We start from the raw sequence: 18,129 nt of genomic DNA on the forward strand, positions 1-18,129 counted from the left end.
CATGCACTCATTATTTCTGCATGTGTGTCTGTATATGCGCTAGGACACGTAATGTCATACCTGCTTTTTTCATTTATAGGGTGGACGAAAGGTACGTACCATGCAAATCAGTTCATACGAACGTAAAGTGTTTAAAATAAGCGCAAGCAGCTTGAAAGGGATGAGCAGCATCCCTATTCATGCAGTAGTTACAGGCGGTGCAAATCTACTCATACGCACATAACATGGAAAGCATCCAGGAACTCACTTCAAATGATGGAGCAGGGAACCCCAATGGCTCAGAATGTAGCTCAGCGAGTTAAGAGCTCGCTTCTGAAATCAGTGTGCAACCTGCACGTCTTGGGTTCATATGTATCCTCCCTATTCTTGCTCTGCCTTTCATCTCCCTCAAGCCTAAAAAAGAAGTACCATTATTTTGGGCAACAGTGACCGCTACTACTAATAGTGTTATGAGAGCAAGCACTACACGTATTATTATTGTTAATGATTAGGTGTGCAAACTGAACACGGGACATATTACACACTTGTCAGTTCTCCTTATCTCGATTTAAATATAAATTGACGCCAGTAAAGCGTGCTATTTTTATCGCTTTTAAAAGGATGTCTGCTTCTATCCTTTAAATACCCCGCCCCCCATGACCCACTGTTAGCAACCTTCTTAGTGTGTCATTGACCCCCAGGGACCACCATTAGCAACCTTCTTAGTGTCACATTGACTCACAGGACCCACTGTATGAGATGTGTTCCCTTGTGTCTGCTCCATAACCTTTGAATGCCCTCCCACCCCCTGAACCACCGTTAGCACCCTTCTTAATGTCAAATTGACCCCCAGGGGCCCAGCTCTCTACACACCCCTCTCTCTATCTATGCCCCCCACTCTATCGCCCTCACTCCCTCCCTCCCTCTATCTATTGCCCTCCCTCCCTCTATCGCCCTCCCTCTATCTATCTATCTATCTATCTATCTATCGCCCTCCCTCTATCTATCGCCCTCTATCTATCTATCTATCGCCCTCCCTCTATCTATCTATCTATCTATCGCCCTCCCTCTATCTATCTATCTATCGCCCGCCCTCCCTCTATCGCCCGCCCTCCCTCTATCGCCCGCCCTCCCTCTATCGCCCGCCCTCCCTCTATCTATCGCCCTCCCTCTATCTATCGCCCTCCCTCTATCTATCGCCCTCCCTCTATCTATCTATCTATCGCCCTCCCTCTATCTATCTATCTATCGCCCTCCCTCTATCTATCTATCTATCGCCCTCCCTCTATCTATCTATCTATCGCCCGCCCTCTATCTATCTATCTATCGCCCGCCCTCTATCTATCCCTCTATCGCCCGCCCTCTATCTATCCCTCTATCGCCCGCCCTCCCTCTATCGCCCGCCCTCCCTCTATCGCCCGCCCTCCCTCTATCGCCCGCCCTCCCTCTATCGCCCGCCCTCCCTCTATCGCCCGCCCGCCCTCTATCGCCCGCCCTCTATCGCCCGCCCTCTATCGCCCGCCCTCTATCGCCCGCCCTCCCTCTATCTATCGCCCTCCCTCTATCTATCGCCCTCCCTCTATCTATCGCCCTCCCTCTATCTATCGCCCTCCCTCTATCTATCGCCCTCCCTCTATCTATCGCCCTCCCTCTATCTATCGCCCTCCCTCTATCTATCGCCCTCCCTCTATCTATCGCCCTCCCTCTATCTATCGCCCTCCCTCTATCTATCGCCCTCCCTCTATCTATCTCCCTCTATCTATCTATCTATCGCCCTCCCTCTATCTATCGCCCTCCCTCTATCTATCGCCCTCTATCTATCTATCTATCGCCCTCCCTCTATCTATCTATCTATCGCCCTCCCTCTATCTATCGCCCTCCCTCTATCTATCTATCGCCCGCCCTCCCTCTATCTATCGCCCTCTATCTATCTATCTATCTATCTATCTATCTATCGCCCTCCCTCTATCTATCGCCCTCTATCTATCTATCTATCTATCGCCCTCCCTCTATCTATCGCCCGCCCTCTATCTATCTATCTATCTATCTATCTATCTATCGCCCGCCCTCTATCTATCTATCTATCTATCTATCGCCCTCTATCTATCTATCTATCGCCCGCCCTCTATCTATCTATCTATCGCCCGCCCTCCCTCTATCTATCGCCCTCCCTCTATCTATCTATCTATCGCCCGCCCTCCCTCTATCTATCTATCTATCGCCCGCCCTCCCTCTATCTATCTATCTATCGCCCTCCCTCTATCTATCTATCTATCGCCCTCCCTCTATCTATCTATCTATCGCCCGCCCTCCCTCTATCTATCGCCCTCCCTCTATCTATCGCCCTCCCGCTATCTATCGCCCTCCCTCTATCTATCGCCCTCCCTCTATCTATCGCCCTCCCTCTATCTATCGCCCTCCCTCTATCTATCGCCCTCCCTCTATCTATCGCCCTCCCTCTATCTATCGCCCTCCCTCTATCTATCGCCCTCCCTCTATCTATCGCCCTCCCTCTATCTATCGCCCTCCCTCTATCTATCGCCCTCCCTCTATCTATCGCCCTCTATCTATCTATCTATCTATCGCCCTCCCTCTATCTATCGCCCTCCCTCTATCTATCTATCGCCCTCTATCTATCTATCTATCTATCTATCGCCCTCCCTCTATCTATCGCCCTCCCTCTATCTATCTATCTATCGCCCTCCCTCCCTCTATCTATCGCCCTCCCTCTATCTATCGCCCGCCCTCCCTCTATCTATCTATCTATCTATCGCCCGCCCTCCCTCTATCTATCGCCCTCTATCTATCTATCTATCTATCGCCCTCCCTCTATCTATCGCCCTCTATCTATCTATCTATCTATCTATCTATCTATCTATCTATCTATCGCCCTCCCTCTATCTATCGCCCTCTATCTATCTATCTATCTATCGCCCTCCCTCTATCTATCGCCCTCTATCTATCTATCTATCTATCGCCCTCCCTCTATCTATCGCCCTCTATCTATCTATCTATCTATCTATCTATCTATCTATCTATCGCCCTCCCTCTATCTATCGCCCTCTATCTATCTATCTATCTATCGCCCTCCCTCTATCTATCGCCCTCTATCTATCTATCTATCTATCGCCCTCCCTCTATCTATCTATCTATCGCCCGCCCTCTATCTATCTATCTATCGCCCGCCCTCCCTCTATCTATCGCCCTCCCTCTATCTATCTATCTATCGCCCGCCCTCCCTCTATCTATCTATCTATCGCCCGCCCTCCCTCTATCTATCGCCCTCCCTCTATCTATCTATCTATCGCCCGCCCTCCCTCTATCTATCGCCCTCCCTCTATCTATCGCCCTCCCGCTATCTATCGCCCTCCCTCTATCTATCGCCCTCCCTCTATCTATCGCCCTCCCTCTATCTATCGCCCTCCCTCTATCTATCGCCCTCCCTCTATCTATCGCCCTCCCTCTATCTATCGCCCTCCCTCTATCTATCGCCCTCCCTCTATCTATCGCCCTCCCTCTATCTATCGCCCTCCCTCTATCTATCGCCCTCTATCTATCTATCTATCTATCGCCCTCCCTCTATCTATCGCCCTCCCTCTATCTATCTATCGCCCTCTATCTATCTATCTATCTATCTATCGCCCTCCCTCTATCTATCGCCCTCCCTCTATCTATCTATCTATCGCCCTCCCTCCCTCTATCTATCGCCCTCCCTCTATCTATCGCCCGCCCTCCCTCTATCTATCTATCTATCTATCGCCCGCCCTCCCTCTATCTATCGCCCTCTATCTATCTATCTATCTATCGCCCTCCCTCTATCTATCGCCCTCTATCTATCTATCTATCTATCTATCTATCTATCTATCTATCTATCGCCCTCCCTCTATCTATCTATCTATCGCCCGCCCTCTATCTATCTATCTATCGCCCGCCCTCCCTCTATCTATCGCCCTCCCTCTATCTATCTATCTATCGCCCGCCCTCCCTCTATCTATCTATCTATCGCCCTCCCTCTATCTATCGCCCTCTATCTATCTATCTATCGCCCTCCCTCTATCTATCGCCCTCTATCTATCTATCTATCGCCCTCCCTCTATCTATCGCCCTCCCTCTATCTATCGCCCTCCCTCTATCTATCGCCCTCCCTCTATCTATCGCCCTCTATCTATCTATCTATCGCCCTCCCTCTATCTATCGCCCTCTATCTATCTATCTATCTATCGCCCGCCCTCTAACTATCTATCTATCTATCGCCCGCCCTCCCTCTATCTATCGCCCGCCCTCTATCTATCTATCTATCGCCCGCCCTCTATCTATCTATCTATCGCCCGCCCTCTATCTATCTATCTATCGCCCGCCCTCCCTCTATCTATCGCCCTCCCTCTATCTATCTATCTATCGCCCGCCCTCCCTCTATCTATCTATCTATCGCCCGCCCTCCCTCTATCTATCGCCCTCCCTCTATCTATCTATCTATCGCCCGCCCTCCCTCTATCTATCGCCCTCCCTCTATCTATCGCCCTCCCGCTATCTATCGCCCTCCCGCTATCTATCGCCCTCCCGCTATCTATCGCCCTCCCGCTATCTATCGCCCTCCCGCTATCTATCGCCCTCCCTCTATCTATCGCCCTCCCTCTATCTATCGCCCTCCCTCTATCTATCGCCCTCCCTCTATCTATCGCCCTCCCTCTATCTATCGCCCTCCCTCTATCTATCGCCCTCCCTCTATCTATCGCCCTCCCTCTATCTATCGCCCTCCCTCTATCTATCTATCGCCCTCTATCTATCTATCTATCTATCGCCCTCCCTCTATCTATCTATCGCCCTCCCTCTATCTATCTATCTATCGCCCTCCCTCCCTCTATCTATCGCCCTCCCTCTATCTATCTATCTATCGCCCTCCCTCCCTCTATCTATCGCCCTCCCTCTATCTATCTATCGCCCGCCCTCCCTCTATCTATCTATCTATCTATCGCCCGCCCTCCCTCTATCTATCGCCCTCTATCTATCTATCTATCTATCTATCTATCGCCCTCCCTCTATCCATCGCCCTCTATCTATCTATCTATCTATCGCCCTCCCTCTATCTATCGCCCTCTATCTATCTATCTATCTATCGCCCTCTATCTATCTATCGCCCTCCCTCTATCTATCGCCCTCCCTCTATCTATCGCCCTCCCTCTATCTATCGCCCTCCCTCTATCTATCGCCCTCCCTCTATCTATCGCCCTCTATCTATCTATCTATCGCCCTCCCTCTATCTATCGCCCTCTATCTATCTATCTATCGCCCGCCCTCCCTCTATCTATCGCCCTCCCTCTATCTATCGCCCTCTAACTATCTATCGCCCTCTAACTATCTATCGCCCTCCCTCTATCTATCGCCCTCCCTCTATCTATCGCCCTCCCTCTATCTATCTATCTATCTATCGCCCTCCCTCTATCTATCTATCGCCCGCCCTCTATCTATCTATCTATCTATCTATCGCCCGCCCTCCCTCTATCGCCCGCCCTCCCTCTATCTATAGCACCGCCACAGCATCACTCAGCACCGCCACAGCATCACTCAGCACCGCCACAGCATCACTCAGCACCGCCACAGCATCACTCAGCACCGCCACAGCATCACTCAGCACCGCCACAGCATCACTCAGCACCGCCACAGCATCACTCAGCACCGCCACAGCATCACTCAGCACCGCCACAGCATCACTCAGCACCGCCACAGCATCACTCAGCACCGCCACAGCATCACTCAGCACCGCCACAGCATCACTCAGCACCGCCACAGCATCACTCAGCACCGCCACAGCATCACTCAGCACCGCCACAGCATCACTCAGCACCACCACAGCATCACTCAGCACCACCACAGCATCACTCAGCACCACCACAGCATCACTCAGGGGCACGACAGCATCACTCAGGGGCACGACAGCATCACTATGCGCTACCACAGCATCACTGAACGCCACAGCATCACTCCGCACCGCCACAGCATCACTCAGCGCCACCACAACATCACTCAGCGCCACCACAGCATCAATCTGAGCAACCATTCAACAACAACTGGTTCAAATATGTTATCTCAATGTTTCAAGCTTTATTACAAATGTCACAAAAATATGTTAATATTTCACTTCTGTTCTTGGATTTGTCACAATAAAATACACTGAACGCAATCTTCGCAAAAGTTATTTACAAAAGTTTAAGCTATTGCTATTATAAATTACAATAACTTTTATTTAAGTATTAATTATTTTTTTTTTAAATCCATTGTTATTTGTAATATCAATACATCTAAGTCACGTAAATACAACACATATTGCATTACAAATGCTATAGGTGTCACATTTGCGAAAGCTAAAACTATTGGCATTGTAAATGACAAAGCTATTAATTTAGCTATTTTCAAAACCAACACAAATACAAAATTTGTCATTTACAATACCAATAGCTCAAACTTTCCTAATGAGACCTATTGCATTGCAAATGCTTGTTTACAGTGTGAACTACACATCAATGGGTAAATGAGCAAAGCAGAACTCGTTTTTTTTTTAAAACACATAAAAAACGTAATTACACTGACTGGGTTACAGTAACAAAGATGAGTATTTACGGAGTTTTGTAAAGTCTCTACTCAATTCCGAATAAAATATAGAAAGACATTGCCTTTTTTCAAAAAGGAAGCATGGAGGCTTTGCGATTTAGATGTTGAAAATTTAATTAGACTGCAGCTTTAGCTGGACAAGCCTCGTTGTACATTTTATGACGTATAAACAACTGCTTAAAATGTCTCTAACTCAGTCAACAAAGACTGTATTGTGAGACACGCTAAACATGTGAAATAAGAGCTAATCACAACATTTGCAATAAAGTAAATAGTTGGATGATGTAAAACTAGAGAGTAAAACAAATATCTAACATTTTGTTTAAGGCCCTTAAACCACAATCCAAAGTGTCTCAAAATCATAGTTAGCTGGACTGGAGACCGATTCATAGCGCAAACAGATTTTGCTCAGTAAAATAGCAGTACATTGATGTCTGATTTCAGGAGGCAGAACAAGAGACAAGGGCCAAATTCTCATTTAAATGTGTAGCCATGTCAAACCGATTGTTAGGTATGCTTGAAAGTGTGCAGCCATATCTTTAAGGAAAGGATTTTTTTACAGTTTTCTGTGCAAACTGCTTCGTTCAATGGGTATGGCCATTTTCAATACAAAGTTTTAGCATGGAGAGCAAGATACCTGCTCTACAGACTATCTTATAGGCAATGTGATGACGAGTGTGTGACACCGTATGTTTTGACCGGAGATAATAGGTGTTTCGGCTGGGAGTGTGCATGACCCTGCTTGCTCCCTGAATGACTTGTGCATCTAGGAGTGCCTGAAGTGATTCACGTGCGGTTAGCAGCTGTTTATGCCACTCCTAGGTTTATATACATGTCTATTCTGTGAGGGACAGGCAAACATATTTCTGCAGTCTGTCCTTGGTTTACCGGTGGAACACATTCTGGGAGCAAATAATATGTCCCCTTCGGTCAGTATAGTAACAACTTTATTCAATTTAAAAAAATCATATAAGTAACATACAGTACATATTTGGCTATCTGTAAACAACAAACAGATAAAAATTCAATAGTTACAAGCATCCTCAGATGCCGCAATATCGTAAAAATATATCAACACAGCAGGTCAAACATGCTGACAAAGGCCCCCCCTTTCTTGTAATGACAAAGCTTTATACATACATTTTTAAACTCCTGATAAAAAAAAGAGATACATAAAAGCAGATCGTTGGGGTCAATATAAAACTGCAAGGATAACAGAGTGGCTCCTGGTTGTCTGTAATTAATGGGTAGCAAGAACAGGCTTACCAATTTGTGCCGAAGCGTATTAAATACTGGACATATAAAAACTATATGCAACGTGTAGCTGTCAAAGGTGTTGTCAGACTCACACAAATGGGGACTGGATTTCTTAAAACAGCAGCCATGATGGAGCCCCAATTGATGGTACATGCCCAGACTAAAACATGTCAGCAACCGTCGATGACAGCTAGATGTAAGAACAGTAAGCCAGGGTTCATCTCACTTGCCCTGTTCACCAGCAGGTGGTGTCGGATGGACTCTTGCAAAGAGCAGACTCCTCACGTACTGCTGCAGCCCTTTAGCCAAAAGCCTGTTTCAGGCAATCAATGTCTTCTTTGACTATGCTATCCGGATGGTAAAAGTCCGGCCTGCCAAGCTCTTTCAAGTTCTTTATAATGTAGTGTAGCCAGGGGATGTGTAACATGTTATCCAGACTGAAACGGTCGTCGACAATTCACGAATAGCTTCAGTTCCTCCTTCAGGCACATATTTAACCAGAGCAAAAGGGGTCAAAGTTGTATAAGGTCTGTGATGTAACTCTGGCCAAGTTCTTCATGGACAACCTGGGAGGAAATCCCCAGTGGGACACCCAGAAGATCCCTCAGGAATTTGTTTTCTACTATCTGAATTGGTTCAATCGCAACATACCATCAGACATCAGCCAAAACTGGCTACTGACACACATTTGGCCCTAAAGACTTCTACCAGAGGAATAATTGGCTTTTGGCCTAGTCTTTGAGAAAATTAATCTATGCCCGCTGTTGCCCTTTTAAAACAAACTGCGTTCTTCTTGATTTGTAGCTTCCAGCTGCAACATCAGTCAAGGAGACAGGAGAAATGTTCCACTCTACTAATTTGATGGCAATTGGCATTGATCAATAACCTTTTTAGGGCTCGCCTGCTGATGCGCTTCTGCGCATCGCTGGCGAAGCTCTAATGTGGCTTATCCAGTGTTGATCCACCACTGGCGATTCCACTGGCGATTTCTTCAAGTGCATGTGCTTTTTAGGTCATTGCGCAAGCGCAAGCCCTAAAAAGCGCGTGCACAATGCCACCAGCCGCCTGCCTGCCTGCCTCGCATTACCACATCAAAGGCAGCCCGCCCCCCTCCCACAAGCTTCTCAGCGTGTGCTCTGCCTCAGGCCGGCATTTCTCCTCCCCATATTATTCACTGCTCGGCCTGCTGCTCCCCATGCGTCTCGTCACCCTTCCTCCCTTATGCTGGACCCCAAGAGATTAAAGTGGGGAAGGGATGCGAATGTATGAAATTAATTAATTAGTGACCAGTTCAAATGTTCGGTTTACATCCTAAAGCTTCAACTCCAATGACATTTCTACAATTTGCAACTGTCCTTCCCAAGATTCCCAGCTAAAAACCACAGCATGTTTGTATTGGGTCCTGTCAATTCAAGATGTAAGTGGGGTGTTCTGAACACAAGCTGTTCCCCGCCTCTAATTTATTTAACTGTAACCCTTCTGCTGGCCTTCTATTCCGTGTTTAACGCAGGCTTTTGAGAATAAGTAGCCTGTTGTCAAGTGTTATTGCGTTTATCCAAGATTTCACACAGCAGTACAGTATATTACGTCGATGTGCACAGCAGGAAGGATGCACTCGATCACTCATGGGTCTGCTCAAGTGTCACTGCCCTATGCTTGTTTTACTTTGCTTACCATGGGGCACACACGCTTTAGCTTTAAACATGTAAAGCCAACGCGTTGGTGCCGTGATTGCTTCAAACGCAAAGAAATAGAAAACAATTGACAATTTTTTTTCTATTGCTTTATTTTTGGTGCAATCGCGGCACAGCGTTAGCTTTACATGTTTATGGCTAATGCGAGAGTGCCACCATTGTAATAAGGTTCACAATGTCCGCCGCATGCCAAATTTATTTCCATGGGAACCGCTTTCTTTCACAGGGTTGTCGCAGCCGCCATCTTTCCGTGCTTCCAATAGGTTGTCAGTTCCCTTTCTGCCTCCATATGCCCTCCCAGCCTAATCAGGGCCGGGCCGAATGCGAGTGACTCGGGATGGGGTTCTGCTTTACATTGCGACTAACTTTTATTTACATGGACGCAGTTTTCCCGCTACAGCACAGCGCCCGCTTTCATGTATTCACAGGGTTGCGCCAGCTGCCATCTAAAGTACAACCGGCAACTGCAAAATGTTAAAATTGCTGACCTCCAAAATTTTGCCATATGAAACCTGCGCCTGAGAGTCTTTTAAGCTTGCAGTAAATGTCTGTAAGTGACTTCCGGATTTCTCTTGTGGCTGACTTTGGCAGTGTAAAACTGTTGCTTTGTGAGAATAACTGTGGATTGAACTGGGAGTCAACTGTAGCGTTTCCAACACTGCCGGCATAACTACAGTGTTATTACATCTGCTAAGGCACGGCTGAAAGATATAACGATATGCGGCCGGTAACATTTCAGGTATATGAACAGCCAGCCTGGCGTCGGTAGAGGCAGGCATTTTTATATTTATTGGGCAGGTGGATAAGATACGAACCTCCACCGAGTACGGAGGTCACCCCTGGTCAGATTTGATGCCCCAGGCAGTATGAGGCATAGGTTGGCTGCAGTTGTCGTCATAATTTTTTTTTCGATGTTGTGTGCTGGTGTTTGTATGCATTCCTTGCTCACATGGTTATACGCGGATGTTCAGCGCCTCAATGACCTCTCTTACGAGTCTGTGCGATTTCCCTCACCCCCTCCCCTCACTCTTGCTCTCACATTGGAGGAGAGGTGTTGGGTGGGGGCTTTTATTCATGTCTGGACTGCGGCCCCCGTTGCTCGCACCGAGGGCTGCCTGGCGGTGCTGCGGGGGAGGGAGGGGAGCTGGCAGTGAAGCAAGGCGGAGCAGGCTGGTCTTTTATTTTGGATCCATTTCACAGAGGAGCAACAGCACCTTGAAGTTATACAGAGCTGTCGGAATACATGAAAACAACCATTGTTCTAAGATTTGCTGTTAGGTTAGACGTAAACTGCCGAAGTATGGGACACAGCATAGCGCCTACACATTCAATCTGTGGTCATTGGTGCTTTATTTCACTGAGCTCAAATTCGCCACACAAAGGAAAGCAGTTTTGTGGAGCAAGTTACACATTTTGTAGCGGCACCGAGGCCATGGGCGGTGTGTTCACCACCCTCTGTAGTTAATAATGCCTCAAAGTAGATCTCATGAGGCCCGCAAACCACAACAGACTCATGTTAGATTGGTGGTTCAATAGGTTAACTTCACGCACGCACTGTAGAAACCTCTCACCGCAAGGTCGAAGGGTCTGTTCACTGCCGGTCTAGTCAACTCCTTACACTTTAAACGTTGTTAAATTCCCCCAAATGGCTTAAGTAAAGATAACACTAAATGGCAGTGCAGCTTTTACGTGTTTCACGGAGCATACCACTTTTTAGTTGTCTTTCTGTCTGCCTTGTTAACTCTTATCACCAGCTCGGATAGGGAGAGTGATCCTCATAGGATCAAGAGCCTTGATCAGCATGTGAACCATATTACTGCTCAGTTCATTCTATATAGAATAGGATCTGCTAAAAAGGTCGAAAGAAAATATATTGTCACATTAGTCATAGGCTCTGTCTTGTGACTTACAAACCCTTCATGTTATTTGCCGCTTTTGGCCTTTCTGCCCTATTTCTGTTTCATCCAGCTCATCTTTTTCTCCCTCCTAGGCCTACTCACTCAACCCCTCACCCTCACCCTCACCCTCACCCTCACCCTCACCCTCACCCTCACCCTCACTCTCACTCACCCTCACTCACCCTCAACCCCGCACCCACCCTCAACCCCGCACCCTCACTCACCCTCAACCCCTCACTCACCCTCACTCACCCTCACCCTCAACCCCTCAGCCTCACCCTCACTCACCCTCAACCCCTCACCCTCACTCACCCTCAACCTCATGCTAAAGATTTACAAAAAAACCCATAAACAATTCTAAAAGCACTAACTCTAATGCTGCGAGACCTATTGCATTTCTAATGCTTGTTTGTTTTTGTGTTCTTAGAACCCATCACAATTGTCATGAGATTATTTTTTATGTGTTAATAAATAGAGATTACCCATGAAATCACAAAAAAAAATTAAGAGTCGACGAAGGCACTATGCAATGCGGGCAACCAGAACGGGTACTGATCTATCACCCACTCTCGGGACATCCAACCCATGCTCAGACAGCGCTGCTTCAAGATTATGAATATACAAAATGAAAAGGAAAGGAGCCAAAATGCATCCCAGACGGACTCCTCTCCTCAGATTAAAGTGCTTCGTGCACTCGCCATTGGGCTCATATCTTATTGATGCCGTTAGACCATCATGTAAATCTCTTAAAAAGGCAACAAGCGCAGGTCATTCCAGGCCTTTGATGATTCAGGTGATGACTGCATTTCATTTAGGTTCATCTACTTCTCCCTTCGAGAACTACAAGATTCCTAAGCATAGGCAGGGTCTATTTCTTCCAAGAGTTGGAGTAGATGTGCTGACGCCCAATATTACTGTTACAGAAGTCAGTCTAAATGATACCTAGGACTCCGTCCACATCTCTTTGGCGAGGTGCTTTTCTTCTCCTTCCACTGAGCCTAAGTAAGGGAAGTTTGCAGGCTACAGGTTTTCCACAGTATGTGACATTCAATATTCACGTCTGCCTCGATAGTGTTTGTTTCCTCAGTGGTTAGGAGCATGTACAAAAGGAAATGTAATGCCTTTCCACACAATGCTGGTAAAAGGGAACTCAATCTAAAATGTAGTGCTTCAGCTTCAGTTACGCCCTTCTTAAGTGTTTTAAAGTTCATAAAAGCAGAATCACTTAGCTATTAGAGCTAGAAAGTCAAATACTTCTACAGAATGCATCAAATTTTTACTTTCAGGCTTGGAGCATCAAACACATTTCTAAATTGGCTGTTTTCCCTTTGATGTTGCACTGAGCCCAACCAGCTACTCACTATGCCCAGATCGGAAGTCCTAGAAATTGCATTATCTGGGTTACCTTCATTCTTTTTACTTGTAGTATTGAAAACATACTCCTGGTAACTCAGCCATATATTTTATTTTTATTTTTTAGTTGTTACCGCTCGTTAGTTGACCTGAATTACAGCAATGGTGAAAGTACAGTATTAATTAACTGATTGGCAATTTCAGGCCTTAAGGTCCCAGATCTCCATGCTCCTATTATCGGAGCACTACCACCAAAGCACTAAGGAGAACCCTCCTAGTTAAGGATAGTACCGAGTTACTCCTCTTGTTACCAGAAGTACACCCAAATGAAGAAGGACACAGGAGTGAAAAAGGTCCTCAGCTCAAATCTGGGATACCACAATTGCATAATGGACAGTGGTGACAGTTAGGTATGCAACATATGTCTATCCGAAGTTGTACAAAAATGTGTGACATGTCTCAATCCTCTACCAACACCGAAGGAGTAAAAGGAATATAGTTACTTTCAAAAATACCTCAAGAGTGGCAAAACACAAAAATACTTGAAAACCTAAGGAAATTCATACTTGTGTCACAAAATGGATCAACTTTTTTGCCAATTCCCATAATTTTCTGAATTCTTGGAGTAAGAACACACCATAATTAAAAACATGATGTATTGCCCTCAAGGGACAAGTGGGCAACAAAAAACTCACAAGTGCTCCAAAGATGCAGGTCCTAAGATTACATGCCAATCCCATTTTTTGCAAAAGACACACAATTGATGGACAGAATGCAGAACAAATTAAAACATTCACCCCCAGTCAAGAGATCTGGGTTAAATCCATCATTCTTTTGCTCACCATGCCACCCCAGCTTAGACCTGGCCATATGCAAATCAGTCTTGATCCTGTGCCTCAAGGGAACAGTCCAGACCGAACTGCCAAGCCAGGCCCACCCTGGACCGGAAACAAGCATCCTAGGACCGGTTTCGGGGTTTCACCAATTTTTTGAGAAATGACTTCCCTATAAACTTTAAAATAGCTGATCAAGGAGTGTTGATTGGAGATGAATACTCTGGCAGCATACTCACCACCTGTGCATCAGTGGGTTCCAGTATTTTATTTTGAATTACTACTTCATTTTCAAAAGTATTTAGTTAAAGTAAAATAAATCTGGTCAACAATTCATTTGTACTTCTTGACCCCAACTGTCCAATATTACTCACTCTTTTAAACTCTAACGATGGTTGGGTTGCAAGACATGTATGTATTCAAGTTTGCATGCAACTGCCTTTCTGGTACACAAATGATTAAGGCTTTAGATTGGCCTTTCAGGGCAAAGAATGGTGTATCCACTCAATACTGGCCAAGTCTCATCTACATACAAATTTGTGTCTAGATTAAAAAAAAACATTTTCAAATCAAATAAATGGGATGTCTGTCAGCTCACAATGAGTCAAAATACTAACGGTTCCTTTGTGCTAACTTCTCTTCTTCAGTATCTTAAGACAGGATGAAAAGGCCCGGATTTCCTTTCAGGTATAGTGGCTGAATAATTTAAGTGTGCCTTCAAAATCGAGATCTTTGGGTCTGGAGTGTACAACTGAATAGTTTAATTATTGAAGAGGGAAGGATTTGGTTACCCTCCGCGTAGCAATAGCCACGAGACACTGATACAAATAAGACTCTGCAACTAGAGAAAGGAGTTGGAAGCGAGAATCCGGCGAGTCCACCCAGCTCCACTGGTGATACTTATTACTGCACCACACAACAAGATGAGACAGTGATAACCAAGGTAAACCTATAAGAACAGCAGTATCCCACCAAAGTGTGTGTATGCCTTATTGTGAGTGTATGTGTGGACATGCTTAGTATAAAATAGGTTTGAGTGGACTTCTCCATACTGTAATATTTCACCAAACTTATAAGCATACCTTTTTTATTAGCTGTTCCCCTGATCAACATCCTTGCCTGAGAAATAGGATTTGGACGGATTGATTAACTGAAATGCACCCTGTTCTCCCCTCCTCATCAAATTCCAGGTAAGAAAGGTATAGTGAGTTTACCTCTGCTTTCCTCTTCAGCTCCATCCTCCTGCTGATCACATGTTCCACGTCGACTCGACCTTATAGACGAAACAAAAGGAAATCAGTATACAAGATCCCTGTGGCTGCTCTTCGTGGTCAGCGAACATGAAGAATAGCACTGCCCCACTCCCTCCCGGATAGAAACAAATAGGATGTAGGGGGAAGGTAAAGCAAACCTTACCCAGAGGAGAACAAAGAGGTGAGACACCTGCGGGGGAGGGTGCTGTGGTAAAGACAAAAAACACACAGCACATAAGGGAAAAGGCAAGGACAATTGGCTAGCAAAACTATTATAGGAAAGCAAATTAGATGATTTACACAGAAGACAACCACAGAGGAGGGACAGAGACAAGACAGACTGTCAACCAGACATGCCCCAGAATTGAAAGAAGAGGAGAGCCGATCAGCAAATCTGCCCGTTTGGAGAACTGTGGCAAGAACACAGACTAATGAGTAACATTTCATTGACAAGGCACATACCCGTGGCAAACAACTGTCCAAGATGAAAAATAAGGCAAGGGGTCAGACTCAGCTCAAGAACTGCATTTAAGTATGGGGAAAGAGTTAGCAAGCCAGGCCCTACACAAACTGCTGTCATAAAGGAAAACAAACACAAGCCATCATTTATCCATAAGGAGCAACAATTTACGACAAGCATTGGCAAATCCAATAGGCTTTGCCTTCGTGACCTACTGGCGTTGCCAATGGTTTTTAGTCATGCGGCACAGCATCTCCAAAGGAGAGGGCGGGAGTGACAAGGAAGCAACACAGTTTAGGGGAAGGAAAGTAACGGCATAGGTGGAGGGGGAGAGTAAGGAACAACAGGGAGAGAGACGCAGGGGCAGGATGCAACATTTGAGGACACGGGGTGGCAATGGGGAGAAGCACACGGACGAGTGTAACAGGGAAGAGGACACATAGAAGCACTCAGTGATAGAGCAACACAAGTGCAGGAGGAGAGAAGTACATGAGGGAGTTCTCGAAAACATATGTAGCGTCAAAGAGTGTTTAATATAAAAGAAAAACATAGTGCTTAAAAGCAAGCAGCGATGGCAGCCAATCAAAGAAATGGTAAAGAGGCAACATTTCATGGGAGGGTGAAACAAGTTTGACAAGCTGGAACCAATACGAAGCAAGCAATTAAAAGTGATCGGGAAGTCAACCAATGGAACACAATGAGAGGGTGTCATGCCCCTCTATGTTCTTGATATGGCTCGCAACAGACGTGCACTATCTAGTAAGCCCGTCATAATTTTTTTTTTTTAAACGAATAAAATGCTATCTCGGCCAAAACAAAAATGCTAGAAACAGACAATAACTTACTTGTTGGTGCACCACGTGGCAAGTGGTATACATTTTGAACTGGTCCATGTCATATTACACAGCCCTAGCAGTATGGTGTGTGAGGTACCTAAATGGTCTTCTGGGCACGTGCTCATGTGTCTTTATTTTAGTTAGGCATCTCTATAGTTTATAAAAGTAGTGACTTTTTTTCATTTTAAATTTTGCAGGAAGATATTATGAACTAAATCTCCTAGGACAGTATCAGCTAACAATCCTTTAGCTCCAATTTATCACAAATGGGAGCACACACAGAATTAAAGTATTAGTAAACTGCCTTCTTAATTTATATGTTCTTTGGGTTAGGAGGTCATTGCCAAAGTGAGTTCCAGAGCAATGAAAATGTAGTCTCCGCTAGTAGCCATTTGCAAAACACAGAAATAACGTAAGAGCAAAGCTCCCACAAAGGAACATACAAGGTAATTTTGCGTTTGTTTATTCCATGCTTGGTCAGATAGACCGCTAAATAGGGTGCACCCTAACATACTTTAACGCATGCTCTTAGATTAAGGTTCGGAGAGCAGATAAAAGCTTCTCGGGGTATAGAACCAGTGCCAAGTCTGGCAGCTGTATTTTGGATTTTTTTAAGTTTGAGGTGGCACTAACCACAGTAATCTAGTCTGAGGTTAATGACCGAGTACTTCACAATCTTCATGTCTAGGTTTAGAATAGAAGAGAAAGGTTGCATTACTTGCTAGAAACGGCACGTTAACACTACATTAGCGATTTGTTCATTAGGCTCGAGGGTATCATTACGAAAACAACTGCTACGTTGCAAGCTTTGCTGGGCAGCAGAATAGGAGACCTGCCTAGGGGAGAGGGTTGGTTGGCTGGGAGAATGGCGTACATGGTGTTGTTTTGCAAGCTTCAAATAAGAACTCCAATACAGATAAAGACTGTGCTTGGGGATTAGCTGCACAAACTCTACTAATTACGAGTTCTGGTTTTCCCCAGGTATAATTTACATGTCACGCTGGTTGGGCTTCACATTATGAATGACACGAGTCCATAAATGTTACCAATACTACTGATGGACATCCGATTAACAGGACTACAAAACTATATAAAAAGTACTCTAACATTTTTTTTAACATTTTTCACAATTTCAAGCATTTTTGTGACCACGTTTGGAGGTCGTACTAGAGAGCACAACATTTAAACTGTATGTCAATGTTTCACGCTGGGAGACCTACTCCAACACCAGCCTTTCACCATTCTAAATACTACGTTGGACAGTATCACTAACTGGTTAATGGGCAAATAAAATTGAACACAAGTACAAGACCATGTTGAATCAATAGTATCCATGGAAAAAGAAAGCGTTGGACAAAGGCTAATGATAATCCTCCCTCAGGCAGAAATTACAAACAGTCTGAGCACCTATGAATGATGCTGTGTAGAGGAGGTTAGGGAGAAACAATTAAATGTTGCCCAACAAATGAGCTTGCCAAAAGGATGTAAGAATATAATGGCTGAATGCTCTTGAAATAAAAAGAAATAAAAAAACACAGGTAGGGAAAAAGTGATCATGTCTCGATTAGCTTCAGGACGTAAGAGGTATGCTTAATAAACACCAGTGCCAGACAGGAAGAAGGGAGTCAGAATGCAAAACGAACACTTGCTAGTGGGAGAGGTGAGGGGGTGGGGGGGGGGGGGGGGGGGGGTGGGGTGGGGAGGGTGTAGGTAGGCAAGTAAAAATACAGTATTAGCTAAACAAACAAGGAACACCTAAGAAAGGTGAATGAGACTACAGGAACCATGAGAGGAGACAAACAGATGAGACTGACAAGAGAGAGACAAGCAGCGTGAAGGGGAGAGACTGCTTTCTAGAAGGGACAGCGAGGTGCCTGCCACACATCGATGTACAGCCCGTCAGCAGGACGGTCCCCATGAGGGAGTGGTGACCACAGGGGAGCAGCGGTAACCAGAG

At 45.5% G+C, this 18,129-nt stretch overlaps 1 protein-coding gene across 3 annotated transcripts in view; it reads right to left on the bottom strand.

Annotated features, from left to right (window-relative positions):
- SOAT1 (sterol O-acyltransferase 1) overlaps positions 1–18,129 on the bottom strand; it is a 238,058-nt gene that overhangs the window by 114,290 nt on the left and 105,639 nt on the right. For all 3 annotated transcript variants that reach the window (XM_086955365.1, XM_086955372.1, XM_086955378.1), the window contains one exon: positions 14,838–14,896. In XM_086955365.1, the coding sequence (XP_086811491.1) occupies positions 14,838–14,896 (59 nt within the window). The remainder of the gene's footprint in view (positions 1–14,837; positions 14,897–18,129) is intronic.

Source organism: Lissotriton vulgaris, chromosome 1_1 (assembly GCF_964263255.1).
Source record: "Lissotriton vulgaris chromosome 1_1, aLisVul1.2, whole genome shotgun sequence".
Lineage (NCBI taxonomy): Eukaryota > Metazoa > Chordata > Amphibia > Caudata > Salamandridae > Lissotriton > Lissotriton vulgaris.